This window comes from Pteropus medius, unplaced genomic scaffold, assembly GCF_902729225.1.
Source record: "Pteropus medius unplaced genomic scaffold, Ma_sr-lr_union100, whole genome shotgun sequence".
In the NCBI taxonomy this organism is placed as follows: Eukaryota; Metazoa; Chordata; class Mammalia; order Chiroptera; family Pteropodidae; genus Pteropus; species Pteropus medius.
This window is the reverse complement of record NW_024347791.1, coordinates 15203260-15224574: the sequence shown is the minus strand read 5'-3', so window position 1 is coordinate 15224574 and position 21315 is coordinate 15203260. Positions and strand designations below refer to the sequence as shown.

Here is a 21315-nt window from a genome sequence, read left to right as displayed (position 1 = left end):
GTCTACCAATGATGGATAAACAAATTGTAGCATATCCATACAATGGAATATTATTCAAGCATAAAAAGGACTAAAGTACATGCTACAACTTGAATGAATCTTGAAAACATTATAATAATTCAAAGAAGCCAAGTCCAAAGGTGACAAATTTCATATTCCTTTTATATGACATATCCAGCATAGGCAAATCCAGAGAAAGAAAGCAGAATAATGGTTGCTAGGAACCACAGGGAATGGGAATGGGATGAAAAATTTTGAAATCAGAGAGAAGTGGTAGTTACAAGCACTATGACTGCATTAAGTGCCACTGAATTGTATGCTTTAAAATAGGTAATTATATGTTGTATCAGTATTATCTCAATAAAAAAAAGAAAAAAATAAATGCAAAACATACCTTGACACTAATAAAATTCATTCCACTCTCTCGTGCAATTACTCCAGCTAGTAAGGTTTTTCCTGTTCCGGGAGGACCATACAACAGTACTCCTGTTCTTTGTCGTATGGGCAAGTTTGCAAATAATTCTGGGTACTAAAAAATGCAAAAATATGACAAAGATAGTCATATAAATAGTCATTAAAACAAATGACTAAGAAGCAGCCAAAGATCAATGTATAGAAAAGTATTCAGATGGTGATAACTGCCACCTTTATTAACAGTGCAATCACAGAAAATAAAATTTCTACTCAAAATAATAAATAAACTCAAAGGAACTACCTTAGATTTTTCTCGATTGGACCACAGAATACATTCTACATCAAATGCATATAGCTGCATCAGAATTTTTTTCCATTTTTTCCTGTTTTTTAAATACTATAAAAGTACTACATTAAGAAAATAAAAATCGATCTTTTAACCAGTATACTGCCTTCCACTTATATGGTTCACAGGACAAGTTATGACAGATGTGTATATTCAAAGAAAGAAAAGAAATAATAGAGAAGCCTGTATAATAACAGATAGTAAAATCTCCAGAGTTTCCATGCCAAACAAGTGACTGCTTCTAAATTACCTTCTAAAGCACCACCTTCTCAGAGAGTAAAGAACTTTTCGAACAGGTGAGTTTACATCAGGCTATGTCAGCAATATCCTGGTCTCTACTAGGTATGACTATTTTAGTTCCACCTGCTGACAAAGTTCTAACCCCATCTCTACCTTCACTCTAATCTGAAAGAGGCCCTGAGGTCAGCAGTTATGTAGATGGCCTCCATGTATCTGGATACTAATGGTTGGCACCCAGACCCAGTATTTGGGGTCATGATCCTGCTGGTAAGTATTCCACACTCATGTTCTCTCAAACAGTTCTTTAATCCACAGCCCTAAGCTGCACTCATTTCCCAGGCCCTGCTGGCCACAGTTCCCAGTATTTGCTATCTAGTTACATTAACTGAGGTCCTTACCCATTTCTCTACTTCTTTGTATGGGTCCCTGATCTCATGCAATGATCTTTATTTCTCAGGTTTCTGATCCAAACACATTAATCCATTGCTTCTCAGCCTTCTGGCTAAGATCAAGAGCAAACACACTAAGCCCTAGACTCTACCTTCTGATCTTCTGAAGAACAATCTATATCTGCCCCCTTTATACTGCCATCTGCCTGGTTGGTCTATGCTGCCTGATAATTCTGCCTTTCCAGGACTGACACCCAGAGTCTGAAATCTTGCTTAATCTACTAGTTCATGGACCTGAAAGACTCTTCCACCTCTCAGCTTATTTCTATCTATTTCTGTTCAAATGTCAGTTGATAGTTCCTTTTGGTTTAGCCAATGAGTCAAGCCAAACACAGGAATTATAAAATTCACATCAAAATGTATTTACTATGAATATCACCCCAGCTTTCTTTATAGGCTTTTTATGGGTAAGAAGTATATCAAATACTTCAAAAATCAGAGGACCAAAAATAGTGCTGGACATTTATTTGGTAACTCAGTAAATACCTGTTAAACCAAACTGAGATTGGGCAAGCCAACACATAAAGTCAAAGCCAATGATTCACTGGTTCTTCTGGGAGTAAGTATTTGATTGTTTCTGTAGAGTACCTTGGCTGGTAACTGGATAGTATCCATGAGTATCTGCCGAACCTCATGTAATCCACCAATCTTATCCCAGCCCAGGTCCCTAGGTTTATGCAGGTTGACATTTCGTAGAGATGCAGGAATAAATCCTTGGAGAGCCTTTTGGAAGTCCAGTGTTGTTAAAACTAATTCTGTTTAAAAATAAATGAAACTTCTTTTGGTAGTCATATATGTATATAAATTTTCAAAATATACCATCGACTTAGCTGGCAATGCCAATTTTCTACTCATACAACTGCTTATTTGAATACTAAAATGGAATATATATTTAATTACTGCCTTACTACATTTCTCCATCATGGAATGAAGATTACAATTTTGGTTTTAAGAGTAAAATATACCTTCCCTGGTGGATATATTCTGATGAGAGAGACGAGAATGTATGGCTCGATCAACAAGCACTGTAAAATCTCTAGACACAAACCCTTCAGTTTCTTTAGCTATATGTTGCAGGTCAAGATGAGTGAACTTGTTCATATCACAGTCCAGTTTATTTTTTATTACATTACGCAGAATCTCACATCTTTGTTCCTAAAGAAAAAACACAAAATTCAAATTCCTAGTTTTCCTCAGGTGTAAATTTTAGTGCATATGGTTTGAGAAATATCAGGTTGACATAATCTACAGTGACAGCAGATTGGTGGCTTTCTGCACATGGAATGGGGGAGGGAGAGACTGCAAAGGGGCACTAGGAAACTTCTGAGAGTGATGGAAATATCTGCTACCTTAATTGTGGTGATAGTTTCATGGCATATACATGTTAAAAGTGATCAAACTGTATGCTTTAAATAATGAGTTTGTTTTCTTCAATTAAACCTCAATAAAGTTATAAAAAAATCACACTGATAAATAATTGCTATTTCTCCAGTAAAGAGCCTTTTTAGTAAATACCTGATTCACTTATGAGTGTTTTTTTGTTGTCCCTATAAAACCTATTTCTAAAAATATATACAATGACCATTCTGTTATGCTTAATAACAGGTATAATACTTTTATTCTTCAATAACAATTAATTAGCACAGGGTCTGAGTATTTAGGGTAGATGCTAGGTAATAACTTTAAACAAGAAGTTAAAATGTGCTTGCCAGTCCCAGAAGATACTTCTTTGAGTCACTGCCACTAAAACTATCTTGAACATGAGTCCCCAAAGGAGACAATGGACCGTCTGTGCTTGTGATATTGTGATTTATAATATGAAATATACATTGGGTCTTTGTCCCCATTTCTGGCACAGATCTCCCAAAACCCTTAGAATTTCCTCCTAAGTGATAAAGGTGTCTTGATATTCATAACAAACTCTTTCCAACCACATTAAAGTTTATCTTAATGAGGTGACTTCTGGAAAGCACCTAAGGATGGGGGCTGGTTACCAGGAGAACTAATCATAAATAGGGAGTTGAAACTTTCAGTCCCACTCCGACTTCCCAGGAGGGGAGAGGGGCTCGAGGTTGAATCAACTGCCAATGGCCAACGATTTAGTCAATCATGCCTATGCAATGAAGCCGCCATAAAAACCCAAAAGGAGGGGGTTACACTACTTCCAACTTGGTGAAGAGGTACTTCCATTTGCCATGGTGCTAGGCCCCAGGCTCCACCTGGACAGAAGCTTTTTTGTGAGGACAGGACTTCACCCTATGTATCTCTTCATCTGGCTATTGATTCATATCCTTTAACATCCTTTGTAATAAACCGGTAGTCTAGTGAGTAAGCTAGTTTCCTGAGTTGCGTGAGTGCTCTAGCAAATTAATCAAACCAAAGCAGGAGGTTGTGGGATCTCTGATTTCTCCAGTAAGAAGTGCAGGTAACAACCTAGACTTGAAATTGACATCTGAAGTGGAGGGCCATCTTGTGGTCCTGGGCTCTTAACCTGTGGAATCTGATGCGATCTCCATGTAGACAGCGTCAGAATGGAGTTGAACTGCAGGACATCCATTGGTGTCCAAGAATTGCCTAGTAGTGTGAGGAAAAAACTCACATGCTGGAATCACAGTGGGTACAGAATATTAGTGCTGGTTTAAAAAAAGCTTAGTCTATGGCCATGCCACCCTGAATGTGCCTGATCTAGTCTGATCTCAGAAGCTAAGCAGGGTCAGGCCTGGTTAGTACTTGGATGGGAGATCACCCAGGAATACCAGGTGCTGTAGGCATTAAAAATAAATAAAAATTAAAAATTAAAAAATTTTAAAAAGCTTAATTAAATTTTTATAAGACATCTATGCATTTCTCAATGCTCTTATTAAGAAATGCTTAAAAAAGGTAACTGTGAGTTGATAGATATGTTAATAATGGTAAATGTTTCACAATGTGTATTAAATCATCATGTTCTATACTTTAAATATATACAATTTGTCAATTATACCTAAATAAAGCTAAAAAAAATTCTAATTCCCACAATGTATCTACAGATTTCACCAATGGGAAATTAAAGCAGTTAAGAAATTTTAGGGTTTCCGTACTTTTTAAGTAGAATAATAAAACTTTAATTAAAAAAAGAAATGCTGTTTTCAAAAAAGCCATTTCCTTAGAAAGTACATAATAACAGATGTTTATAAATGAAAACTGTTTCTAAGCACATGCACCAAATGTCACCCCTTTTAAATATTAAGATCATTAATGTAAGCGTAAGATTAAAGCCACAAATCATTAATATAATTGAAAAATTATTTATATAAAGGAGGATATATTTCAACAATCTTCACAAGTAGTATGTTACCTGATCAGGAGGTTGAATATGTTGGACACACTGAAATACATGAATTCCTTGAGCAGAAACAAGTAAAGGATGTAGAGAGTGTTGAGACTGGCTTGTGGCAATCAGTGCAACCAAACTTCCCATGGAAATAAACTCTTTTATCATGTCAATCAAAGCTAGAATTAAGCAATATAGTGTAAAAGCTTAGTAAATATAAACATCTTTTTAAATTGCACATTCATTAATAATGATAACCTAAAGTCAAGCTTTAAGACGTAGTATAAATGGTATGGCTCTTTTACACCTTTTAAAAATTAAATCTTCTATTCATTTATTGATTTATATATTGAGGACCTAATATAGGCTAGGCTCTAATTCATCTAACAGAGGAGGCCTAGGAGGCATTGTAAACTCAGTCTGTATACTGAGAACAATAGCTAGTGAGGTTCCTTCCTTCTGGATCTTATAAAGGCAATGAAAAGGAGTCTCTGAAATAAATATTATACAAGGATGACAAATCTCCATATTGTATTATTAATTAAGCAAAATACAGCTCACATTCCTACGACTTCCTAAACAATCTCTCTCCACCCTATGTCTTATAAGGTTTGGTTGGTATGAGGTCGAAATTGAATGAAACAGGCATTAGTAATGTATATCTGAGTCCTGATCTAGAAATTTGCAGCATTCTCTTAAACACTAGACTAACAAATCTTGCAGATGCTGCAAGATTCAAAATGTGAGATAACACTAGTTTATAATAATTCAAGCCACTATGGTTGCATTTTATATCTATTTCAGCTCTCAAGAACACTGAAGCAGCTGAATGCTGTCAAATCCTCCAGTGCCCGTCCCTCCTCCCTAGTCTTCTCCTTGAATTCTAAGCTCCAGTAGTGGGGTATTCCCTAACATACCATGACTTCTCATACCTCTGTGCCTTTGCCTGTGGACCACACTTCTTTTGCTTCTTCATTAGCATAAGGCTGCTTCATGCTAATTTCTAGTCCTCCATCAAAACTCATCTCAGTTATCAACTCCACCAAGAAGCCTTCTTTGATAACTCTTTACCCCCTAGACCACCCCCGATTTGGGGTATGTGCTCTTATAGCACTTTGTATAAACTTCTAGCAGAGTGTATCAAACCACCTCCTAGTTGTACCACCCTGGTCAAATTACCTATTCTCTGAATTTCTATTTCTCAGTTGTAAAACCAGGAGAATATCTGCACGTAGAGTGCAAAGCAATCCCTAGCCCAGAAAGGGCATGCAAGACATGGTAGCTATCATTATTACTAACAGAATTTTGAACTAAAATTGTCCGTTTACTTTTCTTTCCTCTCCTAGACTTTGAAAATACAGACTGTGGACAAGTGTTAAGACAAATATCTGTCAAATGAACAACTTCCTAAACAATCTGTACGACTAAGCAAATTCTGATCAGTAAAGGAGAATAAAAAGGCCTCGAAGACTAACCATGAAGCTGCAGTATTTCATGCTGTTCTTATTCTACCAATTTTGCTATTACAGGATAGCTGTAGGATGCTATCGAAGCTCAAATGCAACACATAAAATAGCATATATTCTCTTCTCTGAAGATTTCCCATTAAGACAAAAAAAATGGTGCCTGATAAAAGAAAAAGGCCTGACACCAGTGAGCAGATGTGTTAGCATTACCGTGTGCAAGCCGCTGGCTCTGCACGGCCTCAGGACCAAGTTCCTGTTCCGGGGGTACAGGCAGCCCAACAACGAGATCGAGGTCATCCAGCAAAACGACAGAAGGCTGTCTCCATACTGCCTCTGAGAAAGCTGCCTCTAGGGTTTTTTGTATGTTTTCAAGCCTTTTCCCTTAAAACAGAAGATATCAAATGGTTTAATTTCAAGGCTAGGAAAGTTCAGGCTTCCCTTTTGAAAGCATCAGAAAAGCTCAACATTGATTTAACTATGAAAATTCAATCCATGTTTTGTTAATATACCAATCACTAAAATTTGTTAATCATTAACATGGTTTAATTAATACAGCATCAAAAAACTAGGAAAGTACTGAATTTTATAAAACTGAAAAAAAGGAATATGCTACTATAATTTCTGTATATATGTATTTATTTATACCTAATCTTATTCCACAGAAAACATCAGATGGCTTACAACAAAATAGTAAAGTAAAAGCAGGAAAATATAAATGAGAATAGGGGATCAAGATTCAGGTAAAATCTAACACCAATGTTAACTGCCTAGGGATCCTAGAGTAGCTATATTTGAATCATAAATTTGGCCTCAAACTTCCTGGCGAATTACAGTTTTAATTTTTAAACAGTAGAAAACACATCAATTCATAAGCTAATGTAAAGAGTTCCTATCGCTTAGTTCTAAAACCAAATTTTCACATGAGGCTTCAAGCAGGACTCAGAGATGAGCATATGAAGTAATGAGTTTTCGAAGGCTATTTCTTAGCTTATCATATACCAGATTAAAAATACTGAGAATATAATGACTAACTGGGACTATATGATAGTGGTAGTGGTAGCCAAGGGAAAAAACATTAACTACCTGAAGTAAAATCTTTCCGATCTTTCAACTGAATAGATAATGTAAACATTACAGACTTTAAAAGTATAAAAGTGTATATGGTAACTTGTAATTCTGTTTGCTGTCTGCAGCCATCTACTCTCCCTTCCTTGAGATAACCTCTCTACCAGTTTCCCATAGCAAATCAAAGATAATTTATACCCATTGGGATATATTCTAAATACTAACTTTCTCAGACTGGCATTTCCAGGAATACAGTCTACAAAGAGTTTTGGTAGTGAAAAAGGCCTCAATTAAATATGGAGAGTTTTAAAAATTTTATTTAAAACATTAGAAAGCCAATTCTAAGAAATTTCAATTTCTAAGGAATTTCAAATTAGATATTTGTATGTATTACAACAACAGCATTAAATAATAACATCTGTCTACCAAAAATGGAATTTATTTAGAGTGTTATCATATCCATACCTCGTAAAGCTTTACAGTCAACAATCTCCACATAGGCATCCAATATGTCAAATGCTTCTTTACAGATTGCCTTGGCTAAAGTTGATTTTCCACTCCCCTAGAAAATAATTAATTCATAATAACTCTCAGTATAGTAAATCACAGAAACAGCTTTCTGTCACTGTGTCAATGTCAAAGATTCAGCCTCAAGTATACACTACATAATGTTATATGTCAATTATAGCTCAATAAAATTGGGAGGGAAGCCTGGAACTCTAGGACCACCTTATGGTGAATGGCATTTAACATAAAGTAAACTGACAGGAAAGAATAAAAATCTGGATTCAGGTAGTTGTAAGAGAGCACTGCAGGATAAGTGGGAAAGAATTATTTCCTAAGTACTCAAGTCTAGGTTTATTCTATGAAGAAACCAGGAGATTCCAGTTTCCTAATCTTAATAGCAGGATTCAAGTATTATGAACCAGAGAAAAGGTGTACAGATGACAACAAAATATCAGGGCTATAAACACCATTAAAAGGGGCATTTCCCCACCCCAACTCCAAACTTGATTTACGCTAAATTCAAAAATAATAAACTGATTTGAGAAAGTTAAAAAAAGAGAGATAAATATCCACTAGTCTAGCTGATGTGTGAGATATGCAGGGGTTACTAAAATAGGGCTTTTCTTTTAAGCTGCTACGAGCTGAGTGTATCCTATGTTATTAGTGCCTATATAAACATCTAATTTGTTAGTTAAAACAATCAATGATACTTAAATCTTTTACCTTTAAAAATAGGTAAAGCTTCATTATTTGTTACTAGAAGGGAATAATATAAACTATAAATAATTATTCTAGATAAATAAAACTTATTCCTATTTAATTTCAATTATTTTTAATAGAAAAAATATTACCCGCTTCCCTATTATCTTTAACTGTAATTTTAATTCAGTTTCTTGGTGATTTACAATATAAGTGTGACCATCAATTAGTGTACAGTGTAGCCCTCAGAGACTATCAAGGTGGGTACGACTGTGTATTTTTCTATTAAATGACTCCAGACTATATAGGGTTTTGGTCCAATGTGCATTTCATTTTTTTGAAAGCTTAATTTTTTTCCTGATTATAAACTAATATGTAAAAACCACAAAATAACTGTAAATACATAAGAGCATAAAAAGGTAAAAGTCTTCTGTAATCATCTCACCGCACAGAACGCTGTCAATTGTTTTGATGCGTTATCCTTCCAGGTATTCCACACACATTGTATGTAAATTTATAAAGATGGAATTAAGTATTCACGCAAGTTTACAATAAATCATTGTCCTTTTTATCAACAAATATAGAGCTGCATCTGCTCCCTAGTTCAACGCCACTGTGGGGACGTATTGGGCTCTAATGTTTGAGTCCCTTCCAAAGTGTATATTTAGGCTGCTTCCAATTTTTATTTATTTTAAGTATAGCTAAAATAAACATCCATACACATATAAGTTTATTTGTCAGGTTATACCTTTAGAGTAAATTTGTAGAAGTGGAACTACTATATCCAAAACCTTTTTTTTTTTTTTATTTTGCTAAACATTGCTATAGTACCCTCTAGAAAGGCTGAAATTGGTAGGTTTTTATAGTTCTTTCAATACAGGTTTCCTCCCTCAATCTACTATTATTTCTTACCATTGTTGCTTTGTCTAGCTTTAACAGCTCTGAATCACTTCTAATCTTGTTTTTCATTACTGTGGACTGAAGAAATAGCCAAGCTTGTTGTACCAAGTCTGAAATTTAGCAGGCATTCAACAAACACTACCATCCTTAAGTTTACAGAATTGTATTTCTATTCAAAGTCAATGGGCTCCAGAAAACAAAGAAATTAGGGGTGTTGGGGTATAGACCTCACCTGTCATAATCATTTTGCCTAGTCAAAGGGCCTTTTCTTCTCCTTCCTCAAAGTAATTCCCATTTGCATAGCACTTTTCAGTTTAGACTCCTTTCATGTATATTATTTCCCTTAAGTGAGGTAATCCTAAGAAGGCAGATAAGAAACTAAAAAACTGCGTGAGGTCACAGCCAGTATGTACATGACAGAAATGGGACTCAAATCCAGGTCTTCTGCTAGTTCTTCCTATTAACCATGCTACCTTTAGGTGATGCTGTAGAAGTCTGGTTTCTGAGTCAGGAAGATATTCATTTTTCAAAATAAATATTCTACCATGATGATGCATTTTGAAATTTGACATAGTAATCTAGAAACCACATAGAGCAGTTGCTATATTTTACCAGCCTTGCATACTTGGTTAAACCCCATTTGAATGTGATGTATAATTCTTTACATACATTGGTTTATTTGATTTGCTAATATTTTGTAGAGAATTTTTGCATCTATGTTCATGAGAGATATTGGTCTGTAGTTTTCTTTTCCTGTAATGTCTTTGTCTGGTTTTAGAATTTGGGTAACGCTGGCCTCAGAATAAATTAGGAAGTATTATCTCTGCTTCTATCATCTGAAAGAGATTGTAGAGAATTGGTATAATTTCTTAAGTGTTTGGTAGAATCAAAGAATAATTTCTTTAAATGTTTGGTAAAAACTCTAGTGAAACCATCTGAGCCTCGTGCTTTCTGTTTTGGAAGATTATTAATTATTGACTAAATTTATTTAGATGTAATCCTTTTTATAGTGTCTGTTTCTTCTTGTGTGAATTTTGGCAGCTTGTGTCTTTCAAGGGATTGGTCTATTCATCTATGTTATCAAATTTCCAAGCACAGAGTTGTTTGTTACTATTACTATTTTATTATCCTTTTAATGTTCATGAGATCTGTAGTGATGTTTTCTCTTTAATTTCGATACTAGCAATCTGTTTAATCTTTCTTTTTTTTAGTGGGGGGAGGTTTGTTCCAATTTTTTATTAGGCTATTAAACAGAGGGTTTACTTTGTGATAATCCATTGGGTTTACAGCTTGTGCATTTTGTTATTTGTGCTTCAACTTAAAAATTAAAAATATGTAAAAATAAAATAAAGCAAATTCTATCATGGGTTTTCCTTGTTCTTATGATAAATTCTAAATTCTTTTTTTTTTTCTCTTCTTTTTCTAGCTTTGTTGAGAGATAGTTGTCATATAACTTTGGGTAAGTTTAAGGCATACAAGATGATTTGATACTTCTATATTGCAAAATGATTACCACAACAAGATTAATTAATGCCTTTACCACCTCACATAATCACCATTTCTTTTTTTGTGGTGATAACATTTCTGATCTACTCCCTTAGCAACTTTCAGGCATATAATACAGTATTATTAACTATATAATCACCATGCTGTACATCACTTTTTTTTTTCTTACCTAGGCTAGAGGATTATCAACTTTATTAACCTTTTGAGTTTGGTTTCATTTAATTTCTCTATTGATTTCTTGTTTTCAATTCATTGATTTCTGCTCTAATTCTTATTTCTTTTCTTCTGCTTACACTAGATTCATTGTGTTCTACCTTTTCTAGCTTCCTGAGGTGGAAACACATTGCGGTAATTGCTATATTTTAAATAAGAACCAGAAGAAAGCTACTAGGCTAGTAACAGGAAGAAAAAAGTTATTATATTGGAGTTAACAGTGAACAGAAACAAAAAAGCCTTAAAATGTTGAAATGGAAAAAAGCACAAAGAATCACAAAGACCACACTGGATCCCTGGCAATAATATGCTGGTAGAGGGTAAAACTGTAAGCCCTTTAAAAAAAGCAGGGTCAAAGTTTAAAGAGAAAGAAGACACAAATCACCAATATCAGGAAACAGGACATCACAAGAGATTCCGCAGCCATTAAAAGGTAATAAGGAAATACTGGAAACAATTTTATGCTCATAAATTTGACAACTTAGAAGAAATGGAAAAGTTTCTCAAAAACTACAAACTACTAAATAAAATAGACAATTAAGAAAATTGAATTTATAATTAAAAAATTAACAATAAAGAAATTTCCAGGCCCAGATGGTTTCACTGGAGTTTTTACCAAACATTTAAAGAAGAATGAACACCATATACAATCTCTTCCATAAAACAGAACAGTAAGGAACACCTCTCAACTCTTTTATTACCCTGATAGTAAAACTGGAGAAAGACAGTACAAAAATAGAAAATTATAGGCTAATTTCTCTTATAAACTTAGTGCAAAAATCCTCAACAGAATATTAGCAAACAGAACTCGCAATGTATAAAAAGAATACTACATCATGACCGAGCAGGATTTATTACAGATGTGCAAAGCTGGTTTGTTATTTGAAAATTAATCAAACCCATCAACGCCCTGAAAAAGAAAAATCATACAATCGTATCAGCTGATACAGAAAAATGGTAGGGGGAGCATCGCCTTATTTATCACCTCTTTCCCAATATCTAATAGCAGGCACTCAAAAATAATATTATTGAATGAATGCTTTAAATATCTTGTGTTAATAACCCTATATAACCGATTATCAAAACCCAAAGAGAGAAATTAAAAGCTATTAGTGAAAACAAGCACATTTTAATCACATACCTTTTCTCCTGTGAGTAAAAGGGCTCCATTCCTAAGTCCTGCCACAAGGGACATCAGCTGCCGAGACAAAGGGCGTCCCAGGAGGCTATGAGTGATGTGCTCCATGGAGGATACGGCCAATGAATTCACTCCTCTGCAAAATATATAAATTGTTGCATGATAAAAAACTAAAGCAGAATACAACCTAGCCATAAAGAATTATGAAACTTTCCTTCCCAGGCTACTTAATCATTTTTAAAAGAGTAGAATCTTAGAAATTCTCCCTTACTTGCAAGTATATTGAATTAACGCCAAATTTGAGTCAGAGCTTTTAAAACTAGTTTTTTTTTTTTACTTTCAAACATGTGCAACAACTAAAAGTTTTGTCCTAATAAAATTCTTTAAGAAATCTTCTTAACATACACAAACATCTCCTTCAAAATGATTTTTGGTTTGGTAATCGACATAATCATAAATGCATGCTTTTGAAGTGTTAGGATAATTGAAGACATTTGCTCTTAAATGCCACCTTTGAAATCCAGTTTCAATGTGTAGATTATACAAAAATAAACTTCATCCTACTTCCTGACTCTGATTGCTTTTATTTCTGATAATAAATATCATAAATTTCTAAAATAGGAGTCTGAATTGAAGAGATTTTATAATATATAAATATAGTATGCTATATTTAAATATTGTTACTTTATGGCTTAAACCTTTTACTAAAACACATATAGACTACACTATTACAGGAAATCAAATCACTACTATTACACCTACTAAAAGCCTCCGGGAAGAATTCTAAGAGGTAATGTTTATATTAGATTTCATGTCGTATAAGAGATAAAGAAATTAAGAGGTTCTTTTCAGATTTGTCTAAAAAGTTGAGGAAAACACAAATAATCCTAATTAATAAGAATTGAAGGAATAACTTAATTTGAAATATTTTTAAACATTCAACTGTTTATAGATTTAACTTTTAAAACAAATTTATTATTTCTAAGAATTACTGTTTTATTCAAGCACATACAATCCAGGTCATATCTAGTTACATTCTTCTCACAAATCAAATCTCAAAGGAAACTTCTGGTCAAGATGGCGGAGTAGGTAAATACTGTGCTCACCTCCTCCTAAGACATCAAAATTATAACTAAATTATAGAACCATCACCCTGGAGAATCACCTGAAGACTAGCTGACCAAAACTCCTATAACTAAGGCTATAAGGCTATAAAAAAGAAGTCACATCAAGACTGGTAGGAGGGGCAGAGATGCCAATCAGGGGTTGCTGATCCCACAACCATGTGTGGTGGTTAAGAATCCAGAGTGATATCTCAGGTACCTCCTGAGGAGAGAAGGCTCTCAGTCCCACACTGAGCTCCCCATCCTAGGGTTCTAGTGCTTGGAGACAGGAATCTCTACAACAGCTGACTGGGAAAATTAGCAGGGATTCATCTGGATGAAATGGAGGGCTGCTGTAGACCCAGACGTCCTCTTAAAGGGCCTAAGCAGATACTCAATCACTCACAAACACTTGCCCTAAGCTCAAACAAAGGGACAGCAGCTCACAAAGTGCCTGGAACATATAGGAAAGAAATGAATTGTCTGGCTTTTGAGCAAGGACTTAAGTGCTGGCAGGCACCATTGTTCTTTTGTCAAGCTCTCCTCCCCAGAATCTACAGGTGCAGGTGGGTACCAAATCTAAGTCACCATTAACCTGGCTAATACTGCTCTCACCCCACCCTGATGATTTTCTGAAACCACTTCCCACCCAATTCACACACTCCTGCCCAAACCACTTTCAGAAGCTAAGCCACATAAGCAGAGACCCTTTGCCCGTGTACAGACTTTACGAAAATCTCTCATGGGTCCACAAACCCCAAACAAGCAGCAGCTGGCCTCGACATGCCCCGTACCTCTTGCTAAGCAGCTCCAAGCTTGGCACTAGTGGCATCCAACCTCGTTTCACAGCTTAACCAGTCCCAGGCACCTTCAAACCCGACACAGGCAGCAACCAACCACAGATCACTTTGTTAACTCCTACCAGGTAGCCCCAGGCTGGACACAGGCAGCGTCTGACCTTGGTCTGCACAGGATCCCCTCCCAAGAGGTCCCAGAACCAATACAGCTGTTGGTTGGCTTCAGACCACACCAGAGCACCACCCAATTGGTACCACAAATGACACACCAAAAGGAGAATGCTATAGGCACCAGAGTTCTGCTAATCCAAATCCCACTCTCTGGGGTTGGCCCCCACACAATAGCTTGTCTGCTGTAGTCATGGCCAGTCCTTACGGGCAGTTAGCCTGAGGGTAAATCCAACAAACTGACATGCCAAAAGCAATCAAGAATCAACTATAACAGGAGATCACATACAATCCACACAAAATACACCCCTGGAACACACAGATCAGGTGAACAGGGAGACTGAGCCACCAGGCTCCACAGGACACCTACTACATAAGGCCACTCTGCCAAGAATGGAAGATGTAGCAGATCTAACTAACACATAGAAACAAACATAGGGAGTCAGCCAAAATGAGGAGACAAAGAAACATGTCTCAAATTAAAGATCAGGACAAAACTCCAGAAAAAGAACTAAACAAGCAATTTACCAGATGCAGAGTTCAAAACACTGGTTAGAAGGATGCTAAATCAACTTAGGGGAAAAATAGATGATCTCAGTGAGAATGTCAACAAAGAGATAGGAAAAATAAAAAGGAACCAGTAAGAAATAAACAATATAATTGAAATGAAGAATACATTAGAGGGAATCAATCATCTAATCAGCAGATTAGATGAAGCGGAGGATGGGATCAGCAATATGGAAGGTAAGGTAGTGGAAAACATCCTATTAGAACTGCAAAAAGAAAAAAGAAACAAAAATATGAGGATAATTTAAGGGACCTCTAGGACAACATCAAACATAACAATATTCGCATCACATGGGGTACCAGAAGTAGAAGAAAGAGAGCTGAAGATGGAAAACCTATTGGAAGAAATGATGACTAAAAACTTCTCTTACCGGCAAAGGAAATAGACATACAAGTCCAAAGAGGCCTACACCAAGACACATTATAATAAAAAGGCCAAAGGTTAAAGACAAAGAGAGTCTTAAAAGCAGCAAGAGAAAAGTAGTTATCTACAAAGGAGCTTCCATAAGACAGCTGATTTCCCAACAGAAACTTTACAGGCCAGAAGGGATTGGCAGGAAATATTCAAAGTGATAAAAAAGTACGGACTTACAACCAAGATTATTCTACCCAGCAAAGTTATAATTTAGAATGGAAGGAGAGATAAACAGCTTCCCAGACAAGAAAAAAACTGAAGGAGTTCATCACCACCGAACCAGAATTACAAGAAATGTTAAAAGGACTTCTTTATGAAGAAGAAGAAAAAAATATAAATAAGAAAAGATTGCAAAAAAAAAATTCTCACTGACAAAGGCAAACACATAATAAAAGCAGAGGATCTACTATTTTAAGTAACATCAACTATCTGAAAATATCTTGAAAATCAGTTTTGATTGATTGTGGATGTTTTTCTTCCATTGTAGACACAAAGCTCTTGGTTAATAAACAAATCAGTCATAAGGCAAAAAAAAAGTAGAGAATCAACTAACACCAAAGTTGATACAAAAGTTAACAGGCAGAAGTAGGAAGATCATGTGTAATTAAACAGTTAATTACAGGATACACACAAACACACACAAAAACAGTAAAAAGATAGTGACAAAAATATAAACATGGAGGGGGTGAGTAAAAATGACAGTGTTTGACTTAAGTGACCATCAATTTAAAACAGAGTGTTATAAACATAGCTTGGTATATATGAAGCATATAGTAGCCACAAATCAAAAATCTACAAGAGAGTCTACGGCCATGCCACCCTAAACACGCCCAATCCTGTCTGATCTTGGAAGCTAAGCAGGGTCAGGCCTGGTTAGTACTTGGATGGGAAGACCACTTAGAAAGACCAGGTGCTGTAGGCGTAAAAAAAAAAAAAAAAAAGTCTACAAGAGATATCCAAGAAATAAAGGAATCCAAACACAGCACTATAGAAAGACATCAACATATGAAAGAAAGAGAATAAGGAACAGAGAAAAATTACAAAAACAACCAGAAAACAATAAAATGGCAATAATTACATACCTATCAATAATTACTTTAAATGTAAATGGATTAAATGTTCCAATCAAAAGACAAATGTTTAAAGAAGATGTGGTACATATATGCAATGAAATATTACTTGGCAATAAAAAACAATGAAATCTTATATTTACAACAACTTCGGTGAACCTAGAGGGTATTAAGCTAAGTGAAATAAAACAGAAAAAGACAAATACCATATGATTTTACTTATAGACTCTGAAAAACAAAATAAATGAACAAACAAAACAGAAATAGACTCACAGATACAGAGAACAAACTGATGGCTGCCAGATGGGAGAGGGGTTGGGAAGCAGGGTGAAAAAATTAAAGGCGTTAAGAAGTACAAATTGGCAGTTACGAAATAGTCAGAGATGTAAAGAACAGCATAGGGAATATAGTCAATAATCTTGTAATAACTATATATAGTGTCAGGTGTGTACTAGATTTATTGGGGGGGATCACTTTGTAAATTATATAAATGTCTTACCCATTATACCGTACACTTGAAACTAATATAATACTGAATGTCAATTGTAATTGAAAAAAATCAAATCTCAAAGTAAAGTTTCTAATAAGCTTCAGACTTTTAGTTATCTAAGACAAGGCATATTATTAAGCTAGGTGTGAAAACAGCAACAATCCTTGAAAAAATATCTACTAATGCATTTAGGAAGATTATTCAATGACATTAACATCTACTTGAATATTTACACATAAAAACCCTGCCAGACATAATAACGAATATGTCTCTAAACATGGTAGTTTGGCCATAACTTCTTACCCCAAGCAGTTCAGCTTTAAAAAAGGAAGAGTAAAGTCAATTTCCTCACTGTTTTCTTCTTTTACCATAGGATCCAGAAGGACCTATAGTAGCAAGGAAAAATCAGTTTTACATTTCAAAGTTATATCTTTTGACTCATTTTCTTGGGTCCCAGGAAACTGGATCATTGATTCCATTACACCAGAGAGAAAAGATATACTGTGCATGTAAGATCATTACTTAAAACAGCCCTGACAATAATTTACTCATCCAAGGAACACAAATATTTATGGTCAATAAACAGTAAAGAATGTCATCTCCTTAACATGTTTTCAGACCTATCCTTATCTGCAATTTTTATTTGCGTCACATTTATTCTTTTCACAATTCTTACATTTGTATCTTTTCTGAATGCCATTCCTTCAATTATATTTCAAAAGCAGAGAACCAATGTCTAGTTCCAAACCACTGAAATTATAAATGACTAGAGCATCTTCAATTTTATAATGACAAGAATGAATATTCTAAAACATAATAATCTAAAAAGATGACTTTTAAAATACTTCTGGTAGAAAAGTAATATAATATTTGCAAAGAGTTGAGAAGCTAAGAATTGCCAAAATAATGAGTTGTACAACAAAACTGCAAATAAAAATATGAATTTTAAAAATCTCTGAAGCTAAGTTTTCCTTTGTTTCAATACAGGAAGAATTTTAAATCATGATCCATTTGCCAGTTAACATGATCAATTCTATTTCTGAAACTTAATTGTGCTAAGGCATTGATTTTAAATTTAGGATAAATCAATAATTTATTTAGATAAGTTCAAGAGATTATAGAATAAAATATTTTAAATCAAGTTATTCCTTACGCTTATCATTTGAGTTTCTAATACACTTTAGAATGCAAGGTCTTACAGTTAAATTCATACTTTATTATCAATCACATGTAACAAATATTATTTCATTAAATATTCAATAGTATGTAATTACTTGTATTGTGATCTTCTGCAGCAGATTGGTACTCAACAGAAAAATATTTTTTTCTTTTTCTTTTTCCCAAGAATGAACTATATTCAGAGAAAACTCCTTCAACCCTATTGAAAAGAAAGTAATAAATGTACAGTTAGTACTGAAGCTGAAGTGAAATAATTTAAGATTTCAAGCATCAAATTTATTTAAATTTAAATAAAGGCATTCTTTGGTATGTAAAATGTTTACATATGTATCCTGTTATCATGAAAAACAATGAAAAATTTTATGACTTCAGTAGGAAAAATATCAAAATAACAAATAGAATTTACCCACCATCTTTAATTCCCAGCTTAATATATTCTTCCTCTGATATTATCAAAGGAAGTGTGGTCATAGTAGACTGCTGCAGCCATGAATAGAACACAGTTTTTATCTCTTCTTCACTTATGTCTTTAGGCTGCCAGAGAAAATGAAAGAACAGTAATAAATCGCCCTCATACCTGACCTTAACCCTAACATCCTTATTTTAACACATTGTTAATAAAATGTAAACCTCACCAAACAAAACCAGGAATGATGTTCACATTCTATAGTCATAGATTTAGATTTGACATTTGGTCAGTACAATGAGTACAGTGTAACCTGAAGAAATACTCACTCCAGTGGCAGCCTTCTAAATGCTGTTCTTCACTATGCCCAGTGACGCACATGCTATGATTTGGCTCACTTGGTAACTATTTCAACACCATTCTCCTTTGCCTCCCTGTACTACATAGGTGGGAAAGCAAACTCCTAGTTTGGATTCCTTGTTTGGAGGTGTGCGTGTGGGTATATGGAAGTGTGTGTGTGTGTATTAAGTTTTTTAAACCTATTTGAAATTAAAAACAGGAAAAACAAAAACATATAGTTATCTCTCTTCATCTGGAGTCAAGCTTTTTATTTGCTAATTAAGCTCAGTTCAGAACTTGATCACTACCAAAAGCAGTCTAAACTAAGAAATTACTTTCCCATTCTTAAAGATCACAGAAATAGTTACTTCTTTGGATATTATTGGGCAATGGGATTAAAGACCTAAACAAAGTCATAAAATGAAAATTAGAACTATTTAAAATCAAGACTTTTAGAATCAGAAAGGAATTCACAGTTTCTCTGGAATCAAACATCTTCATGTCCCAAGTGATACAATCATAGCCCAGAGAGATGGGCCAAAGTCATAAAGCTTCCACTAAAATATACAACATAGGATAGGAAAGGAATTCTGTAGTAATATCCCAACACTGAGACAAAAAAAAAAAAAAAAATCTCATGATCAGTTGCTAATTGTTTTCATACATAAGAGACATAACTTTGGAAAAATACTTAGGTCAATAACCAAAAAGTTAAAACTACAACTCACTCTGTACTGTTCAGCCAATGTGTTAAATGCTCAGTTACATAATGTTATGGAAATGGCATTCTACGTGTTTTCCTCTTCTTCAGTCACATAAAATAAACTATTTTATCTGGGGGTTTCATTAACTAGAAAGTTCTGTTAAATTGGTTCTTCCATGACATGACCATCATGATCCTGAGGATCCAAGGGCACTATCTGAATTATCAGAGAAGAAATTTTTAAACATATAATATAATAATTTTCCTGCATTATCATCCTCCTTCTTCACTTATGTCTTTAGGCTGCCAGAGAAAATGAAAGAACAGTAATAAATTGCCCTTATACCTGACCTTAACCCTAACGTCCTAAAGAATTAACAGAACAGAAAAGTAAAACAGTCTAGTACTCTTTCATGCTGCAATATTAATGCTGAAATAACATGGGAAAAAAATCTTTAATTACACAGATGTAGAAAAAATATCAATCTTTTAAGAGCCAAAATTAACCATATTTGTATAGGCACATAGAATATGTATTGCTCATTAAAGTCTTCGTTCCTCAAGACTTCTTGGTTTCTCAAAAAGTTAAACACAGACATTTGCAACAACATAATAACCTAGAGGTTATTTTGCTGAGTGAAATAAGTCAGACAGAGAAAGATAAATACCATATGATTTCACTTATATGCAGAATCTAAGGAACAAAAAGAACAAATTAATCGAAAACAGACTAACAGACTTACAAATATAGAAGACACTCTGGTGACGGCAAGAGGGGAGGGAGGTGGGGGGCTGGGAGAAAGCAGTGAAGGGTTAAAGAAGTACAAATTAGTAGTTGATAGAGGGTCACAGGGATGGGGAGCATAGCTTAGGGAAGGAAGTCAGCAGTAATGTAATAGCTATGTGTAGAGCCAGAGGGGAAAATAATCAGGGGAATCGTCTAACCAATAAATGTCCAACCAATGTACTGTATACTTGAAACCAATAATAAAATGCTGAGGAAAAAAAGTTAAAACACAGAATTACCATATGATCCAGCAATTCTACTCCTAGGTATATACTAAAAACACTGAAAGCAGGGACTCAAAAAGATACTTGTAAAACCAACATTCATAGCAGCATTATTCACAACAGCCAAAAGGTATAAACATCCTAAGTGTCCACCGACAGATGAATGGATAAAATGTGTTGCACACATAGAATGAAATGTTACTCAGCCATAAAAAGGGATGAAGTTCTGATACATACAACATGGATGAATCATGAAAACGTGTTAAGTAAAATTATAAGCCACGCAAAAAGGACAAATAATTTATGATTCCACTTATATGAATTATCTAGAATAAGCAAATTTAGAGAGACAGAACATAGATTAGAGGTTACTAGGAGCTGCAGAGGTGGGGGTGGGGAGTTACTGTTTAATGGGCAGAGTTTCTATAGAGGTGATGGAAAAGTTGGAAATAGTGGTGATGATTGCACAACATTATGAATATAATAATGCCACTGAATTGTACACCTAAAAATGGTTATAACATTTACCACAATAAAGCAAAAAGGAAAAAAAAAGACCTCTTTGCCCTTCTAGTAAAAAGAACTACAACATTCTTACTACTTAGTTAAAGCAACTAGAAATTTTATAACACATGTAAAACAACTGTGACATAACATAAATTTGAACTCACTAAGTTTTCTCTTGGTTGTAATTTTAGAGATCTTGGAATTATAGGGGTAATTTCCACTGGAGTTATTCTGACTACTGCATGCATTTCTATATTTAGTCTCTTCCTCAGGTCATCTGGGATCTGAAATTTAAAAATAAAAA

At 34.6% G+C, this 21315-nt stretch overlaps 1 protein-coding gene and 2 pseudogenes across 3 annotated transcripts in view; 2 read left to right on the top strand and 1 right to left on the bottom strand.

Moving 5' to 3' along the window:
• PEX1 (peroxisomal biogenesis factor 1) overlaps nt 1–21315 on the bottom strand; it is a 46777-nt gene that overhangs the window by 17161 nt on the left and 8301 nt on the right. For 2 of the 3 annotated variants that reach the window (XM_039878102.1, XM_039878104.1), the window contains exons 6-16: nt 21176–21295; nt 18456–18579; nt 18141–18244; nt 17170–17252; nt 12260–12392; nt 7759–7855; nt 6439–6609; nt 4787–4941; nt 2415–2604; nt 2038–2204; nt 395–529 (exon numbers count right to left, since the gene is read on the bottom strand). In XM_039878102.1, the coding sequence (XP_039734036.1) occupies nt 395–529; nt 2038–2204; nt 2415–2604; nt 4787–4941; nt 6439–6609; nt 7759–7855; nt 12260–12392; nt 17170–17252; nt 18141–18244; nt 18456–18579; nt 21176–21295 (1479 nt within the window). Of the gene's footprint in view, nt 1–394; nt 530–2037; nt 2205–2414; nt 2605–4786; nt 4942–6438; nt 6610–7758; nt 7856–12259; nt 12393–17169; nt 17253–18140; nt 18245–18455; nt 18580–19774; nt 19797–21175; nt 21296–21315 lie in introns of all 3 variants that reach the window. The other variant, XM_039878103.1, reaches the window with a different exon arrangement.
• LOC120615310 (uncharacterized) lies at nt 4102–4220 on the top strand (annotated as a pseudogene).
• Nucleotides 16109–16228, top strand: LOC120615212 (uncharacterized; annotated as a pseudogene).